This window comes from Diceros bicornis, chromosome 14 (genome assembly GCF_020826845.1).
Source record: "Diceros bicornis minor isolate mBicDic1 chromosome 14, mDicBic1.mat.cur, whole genome shotgun sequence".
In the NCBI taxonomy this organism is placed as follows: domain Eukaryota; kingdom Metazoa; phylum Chordata; class Mammalia; order Perissodactyla; family Rhinocerotidae; genus Diceros; species Diceros bicornis.
Window position 1 is genome coordinate 24,146,786 of NC_080753.1, and position 7,131 is coordinate 24,153,916.

At 52.9% G+C, this 7,131-nt stretch overlaps 1 protein-coding gene across 1 annotated transcript; it reads left to right on the top strand.

Annotated features, from left to right (window-relative positions):
* The first annotated feature begins 1,738 nt into the window (after positions 1-1,738).
* LOC131413429 (trem-like transcript 4 protein) lies at positions 1,739-5,848 on the top strand. The gene is made up of 3 exons (XM_058553955.1): positions 1,739-2,077; positions 2,327-2,644; positions 4,053-5,848. The coding sequence occupies exons 1-3, from the start codon at positions 2,020-2,022 to the stop codon at positions 4,220-4,222; spliced, it is 546 nt and encodes a 181-aa protein (XP_058409938.1). The 5' UTR covers positions 1,739-2,019; the 3' UTR covers positions 4,223-5,848.
* The last annotated feature ends 1,283 nt before the right edge of the window (positions 5,849-7,131 follow it).

Below are 7,131 nucleotides of genomic sequence, written 5' to 3' on the forward strand. Positions count from 1 at the left end.
TTTGTCACATTCTACATTTAAGACCTTCAGACTCTATTTCTCTGTTTTGTCCTCAATTGGAAGGCATTAGGGAGGGTGGAGGGGCACAAGGTAGGGCATCAGGTGGCCGTGCCCTGATGTTAGGCAGGGTAGCTCTTAGGGACCAACCGTCCCTGTTTGCCCAGGAGGAGGGGTTCCCAGAACCGGTGAACCTGCTCACCCATGGAGCCTGCTCCCACGTGAAGTCCATGGCAACAACACAGGGAGCTGAGAAGGAGGTACAGACCCTGTGCCCCAGCTCCCCAGCACCTAGGGGCCTGGGTGGCCTCTTTGGACCTCCAGGCCTTCGGGGCATTTTTCCCTCAAACCCCAGCCTCTCACTCCCTCCTTCCTGTTCTCATCCTTCTCCCCAGAGCTCCAGGGGGCCCTGGAGCCCCAGCAGATCTAGGGCAGGGAGGTACAGGGCAGGTGGGGGGCATCAGACAGGCCGAGGCTGCTGCTGCCTTTAGTGGGTGAGGCAACACAATTTCTTGAGCAGCAGGCTGAGACGATGGAGCACACCTGTGACAGGCTTCCTGTCGTGACGAAAGGAAAGAACAAATAAAGACCACCTAGCACCCATGGGGAGTTTGCACTGCGGAGCCCGGCAGGCGGATCTGTCGCCACAGGATGCATGTGCTCCCGCCGTGAGGCCAGCCAGCAAGCCTTAGGTTCACAGTTTTCCCAAATGGCTGCAAAATGTGCTCTTCACTCTGGATCACACTGGGTCGGTGGACACTAGGCTGTGTTGCCCAGCTCCGCCTCCAGCTGGTGGACTGCTTGCCCCCATTTTGGGAGCAGAGAGCGTGGAAGGCCTCCTCTACCAGCCCCATTTGGGGGTTGCTTCGGCTGCAGACAGTGGCCTTGCCAAGGGCAGACCCTCTCCCAGGGCAGCCCACTGCCCCAACCCCCTGGCCAATTGACCCAGGGGTCTTGGAGCCGGCACCCTCTTGTCACCAGGGGCAGTCCCTGAGGGTATACTGTTTCAGAACGCCTCAGCAGGTGGCCCAGCTTCCTGTGGGCGCAGGGCAGCCCAACTTCTCCCTTTGCTGTCCTGGGGTCTCTGAGCACTTTGAACCTCCTGTGCTAACCTCCATCTCAGTCTGCTCCAACTTGCTACACCGCATTTTTACAGGGTTTTTTCCTTTTCTTTGTTGTTTATCTATCAACTATAAATAGCCTGTGACCATTGTTTTTCTGCAGCTCATCTAATGGCAATTATCTTTTTAAATGTGCTCGATTAGTGTGGTCTTTCAACAGATGCTTGTGGAGTGATTATGGCCGGCTGGGAGCTGGAGACACGGGGTGACCTGGGCGGGGAGATGCCCCTTTCTCCTCCTCCCGCCTTCTGCACCTGTCTTCCTCTCCCCCCTCTGACGGTTGTGCCTCCAGCTTTGCTCTCTCCCACCCTTGCCAGGGACCTTCCCTGCACCTCCACTGCTGGCAATGACTCTCCATCTCCTTTCTCCTCTTCTCCTGCAGTCCCCACGGAATTTCCCAGTTCCCAGGTAGGCCTGGGCAGGAAGTCTCTGACCGCTGGGGACCAGTGGGGCTCTGGGCTCTGGTGAGCTGGGGAGGAAGGAGCAGAACAGAGGGGAGTAAGAGCGAGAAGAAATAGTTCTTATTTCGCCATAGTTTCCTCCTGGGCTTTCCCCGCCCCAACCCCAGTGGGAGGGAGAAGGCCTGACCAGGGAGAAGAGGCTGAGCTGAAGACAACTGAGCAGTAGCTACACAGTCCCCTGGAGACTCGGTCCAGTCCTGGGCTGAGGCCTTTCCAGGCCTAGATGTAGCGTCTGCAGCTGGAGGGTCCAGCCTATAGATCAAGGCCTCCCCCTCCTCCCCAGGCCTCGCACTCTCTCTCGGAGGCCTTTGCCTCCCTCAGCTCTTTTTCCCAGGCAGACTGGGGTGGCTGCACTGAATCCCTCCCTCTGGCTCCCTTTCCTCAGGGGCTTCTCCGCTCCCTTGCTTCCGTCCCCTCACCCCAGCTCAACAAGAGGGCCCATGGCCTGGGAGGCCACATACCTGCTGCCACCTGTCCTGCTGGTGCTCCTGGCCTCAGGTGAGGGGCAGGGGAGGAGGGCAGAGGGAAGGGAGCAGGGCAAGAGGAGGGGAGTTGGCTAGGTGAGATGGGTGTGAAGGGGGCTTTGCAGAGGGGAGGGCTGGGGGCAGCTGGTGTTGCGGCCAGAGGCCGGCTCTGGGGCACATTCTGGATGCAGACACAAAGAGGGGTCTCCTGAGGAGGGAGGCGCCATCTCATGGGCCTGCAGTGGCCCTTGGGGGGCTCACTGACCTGAGGATTTATTCTCAGGCTCCTGGGAACAGAAGCCAGAGATGCTGCATAAACTGGAGGGCGAGATGATGTCTGTGAGATGCCCGTACCAGCCCTGGCAAGGTTTAAACAAGATGAAAATCTGGTGTAGGAAAATATCAGTATATAGTTGTGATGAAACAGTCACCAACTTCCAGAAAGTGCCTCGACACTCCATCCAAGATTACCCCGGGTCTGGCTACTTCATTGTCACCAAGACTGAGCTCAGGGTAGAGGACTCGGGAACCTATTGGTGTGGAATTAGCAAGTCTTCCAGGATCTTGCTTCTCAGAGCCATCCATCTGGTGGTATCTAAGGGTGAGTTCTTTCCCTTCTTATGTGTAGTTCTCAGACTGTCTGAATCACAAGCTGTTAGAGCTGGAAAGGACCCTAAAAATCTTTTCCTTCAACCTTCTCATAGCTGAAAACTGGGCCTTTTGCCCAAGGTCTCCTACGGGTTCAGGGCAGAACCAGCACCGAAACTCAGACCTGCCGGCTTTCGGTTGGTTCTTCCTTCCCCATCACACACATTTCTTCGAACATTTCTGTTGCTACTAACAGGACTCTTCCACTGATTTGTAATGGTCAAAAGCTTCCTCAGGCTTGAGCAAGACTGGCTTAATGGCCCATTCCCAGGCATCTCTACCCCTGACCGAACCCCTAACCTCCTCTCAAAGGGCTGTGCTCGAGATGGGTCACAGGTAACTGGGTGGAGGTCGAGAAATGTGGACAGACGGGAGATGGCCAGATGGTGAGGCAGACCTGAGACTTCAGGGGTGAGGCTGGGATGTGTGGTGACCAAGGGCTCAGAGGGTCTGGGTCCTCACCCTGGACCTGCCCCTAATAGTTGAGAGACTTTAAGCCTGAGAATGGGAAGTTTGGGGTTACCCCTAACCTGGGGCCCCCGGATATTCCTCCTGAAAACTTCAGGGTTGCAAAGCCCCCCTTAGTTTCTCTACGATGGTCGGCGCTTGAACTGCACCTTCCCAGACCCCGGCCCTGCTGCCAAGCCTGCCCAGCCATTTGGTCAGCAGGGCACCTGGAGGATCCAGGTCAATTGCTCCCTCATTCACTGCCCAAGCCTTGGCTCATTGCCCACTCCATGTAGGGCACGGGGCTAGGCTCTGGAAGGGGAATCAAAACTTTGAGACCCTCTCCTGTGCTGGAGGATCCCACAGGCCAGCCAGGAAGACAGACACACAGATAAAGGGTTACGATGCAGGGTGGTAGGTGGCATAACAGAAGCGCGCTGGATGGAGCCTCAGTGAAGGGAGGGACCAGGTTGCTGGAGAAGGACAGAGGTTTAGACTCTCCTGGAGGACTCCCCAGAGGAGGTGACATCACGTGGGCCTTGTTGGATGAGCAGGAATTTATCCAGGGGAGCAACAGGGGTTGAGAGGGAGGCACTACAGATGGAAAGTGCACGTTCAAAAAAATGAAAACAGAAGAGACTGCAGAATATATCCGATATACAAGTGCCGGTGTGATACCTAACCTAAAGCCATGTGCACCGTGGTGTTTCACTGTGAAGGAAATCCAGCACGCCTCCATGTGTCTGCAGGGCCTATGGTGCTTCTCAGAGACCTCACCTTGTCCAGGGCCATGTGTGGGCTCCTCCTTCCCAGGGTCGGGGGCTAGAAGTGGGGAGCCCTAGGGTGTGGGACGAACAGACGGGAGCGCTCCCCTCACTGTTGTCTCTTACAGTTTCAACCCTGTCCCCCGCCAGGAGCACCAGGAAGACCACAGCCTGGACCTCTGCCATCATCCCTGTCATTGACAGGTACTGTCACCCCCTCCCCTGTGCTCTCAGCCCTCCATTTCCTCCCACCCACTGCCGACTTTACCAACTGCCTCCAATCACCACGTTCCCACGGACCCCCGGCTCTCAGGGGATGAATGGGAGTCAGACAGTTGCTTTGGGTCACTTTACCTCTTTGAGCCTCAGTGTTCTTATCTGCAAAGCAGGGCCAATAACATTCCCACCTTACATCGGGGTTTCTTACCTTTGGCACTATTGACATTTGGGGCCAAATAATTCTTTGTCGTGAGGGGCTGTCCTGTTACTGTAGGATATTTAGCAGCATCCCTGGCCTCTACCCATTAGACAGCAATAGCACAAACCTCCCCAGATCGCCCAGTCGTGGCAACCAAAAATGTCTCCAGACATTGCCAAGTTCTCGTTAGGGGCACAGCCACCCCAGTTGGGAACCACCCTCTTCCAGGGTTGTCGTGAGGATTAAATGAGACTGTGGATTCAGAGAACCTCGTGCCAGACATGTGAGCAGGGCTTCTTTTTCCTCTTCCTCACCTCCAGCCCTTCTCTTTCTTTCAGTAGGAGCAGGGGAGCTGTCCCAGGGCCACGGGGGTCCAGGGAAGGGGCGCACCGTGTATTTATTACAGCCCGTGGCCTGATATCTTCTCTACCCCTGCCTGATGGTTTCAAAGCCCTGGCCCCTGGGACTGGCCGGCTAGCTGTTTCTCTTCCTGCCTCTGTCCTCCTCTCCCCTCTTTCCACCCACCCTCACTGTGGACGTCACCCTAGGCTCTTGCAAACCACAGTTCCTCCTTCAAGGCCTTGCACCAGAAGCCAGGTGTTGCTGGTCAATGGAGCTGAGAGGCATCCCTAGAGCCACTGCCTCACCCGCTTTGACCCTTGACACCCCAGGCACCTTCCCTAGGAGCCTGCTACGGTGTTAGAAAGTCTACCTTTGTGTTCTTCCTTTGACTCAAAACAGGATCTATTAAAATGCAGTTACTATGTGGCTGAGCTGTTTGCCAGATGACACCAGTATTCTCCGAGAGCTGATTGTATCTCACAACAAACGGCTGAGGCTAAGGAGCTCGGACAAGAACAGTTAAGGGAAGGGTGCAGGAGAAGTGAGCACAGATCCCGAAACAGGAGCCCAAAAGGCAAGTTAAGGGACGGCAGTCTGGTCTGGCCCGGTGGCGTAGTGGTTAAGTTCACGCGTTCCGCTTCGGCGACCAAGGGTATGCCGGTTCGGATCCTGGGCGTGGACATACTCACCGCTCATCAAGCCATGCTGAGGCTGCATCCCACATAGCAGAGCTATAACTCTACAACTATGATACACGACTATGTAGTTTGGGAAGAAAAAAGAAAAAGAGGAAGATTGGCAAGAGATGTTAGCGCAGGGCCAATCTTCCTCAAAAAAAAATGGACGGCAGTCAGACAGGGGAGAGGAGCAGACTGGAGACGTCATCAACATCCCCATTTTACAGGGAAGCAAACAAGCCCGAGATGGAATGACGTGGCGAGACTACATGGCTTATGGGGCAGAGCCCTTGACCATGGTGCTGCCTCGTGGCCAGCTCAGCAGGAGGGTCTGTCCCCATAACAGACATGGGCGAGGGATGGTTTCCGGGCGGAAGGTTGGCTCTGACTTTCCTCACCTGGCTGGTCCTTATTCCCAAGCCCCGCAGGCCACTGGGATGTCATCTCCGGCGTGGTGGTGGCCGTGGTGCTGCTGCTGGTGCTCATCCTCCTCCTGATCCTGTACCTCAGGAAAGCCCGAGAAAGAGCCAAGAAAGGTAAACCCTGTCGCTGGCTCCGAGCAGACCACCCAGTGCTTAGCCATGATAAGGCGCCCACAACTCATGCTGACAAGGCTTATTACCCCATTTTACCAACAAGGAGACTGAGGCCGAGAGGTGAGGAGGCCAGGGTGCCCTGGGCTCTCCTCCCAGTCTCTGTGGTGCTGAGGATGGACCAGTTCTCTTTTGGTCTGACTTTCGAGGTCAGCTTGCCCAAAGCCACTTCAACTCAGCACCCATATGCCCAAAACTGAGCGTACTAGAATATATTGAGATTACCAATTTTGCCATCGTTTTTTTTTTTTTTTTTTTTTTGGTGAGGAAGATTCGCCCTGAGCTAACATCTATGCCAATCTTCCTCTATTTTTGTATGTGGGTCGCCACTATAGCACGGCTGTTGAGCGGTAGGTTCACGCCCAGGATCCGAACCTGTGCACCTGGGCCACCGAAGTGGCGTGCGCTGAACTTTAACCACTATACCACGGGGTCAGCCCCTATTTTGCCATCTTTTTATAGTTACAGACTTTTTAACAAATTTATCTAAAGACCTTTCAGGTTAATGTTATTGTTTTTTAATTGTTGCTATCATCTTTAAATTTTGTCTTCCTAAAAGCACTTGAAGGACTTTTTAATCTTCCAAGTTTTAAGTTTTTAGCATTAATCACATGTAAAATCTATAGCATTTTGTACAAGATTTCTGAGATTAGTGCCTTTTGATGATTCCTGCTTCATTTTTGTCGGTTGGTCTATTCAGCACGTAAGTGCAGGGTGTATATTAACCACGTAACCCAGGGATGTGTCTGTTGACAACAAGATTGAAATGTGGGAGCAGGTGAGTAGAGTTATATTGGACCTCATCGATTTTAATTTTTCAAGCTACAAAAATACTAAAGTAGTAGTGGGTTATAAAAATTTATATACATATTTTTCAAACTGTGTAAAGTCGATTTAGTGGGTTACAATAGTATTTTTATAAAACGAAATGTCAAAATGCTTTGTGCATTGGAAGAATAAGTATCTTACTCATTGAACTTTTATTTTAGGAGTGTGTGTGTGAGAGAGAGAAAGAGAGTGTGTGTTTTTGAGTATGCGGTAATAAGATAAAATGTTTTACATCGTGGTTCCTGGTCCAAAAACTTTGAAAGACATCATATATAACTTCATCAGCAAATAGATTATACTTCAATTTGATGTTTAAATTTGGAACTGTCAGTGACTAGAATTGATTAAGTTTACCACTTTTATACAGATTA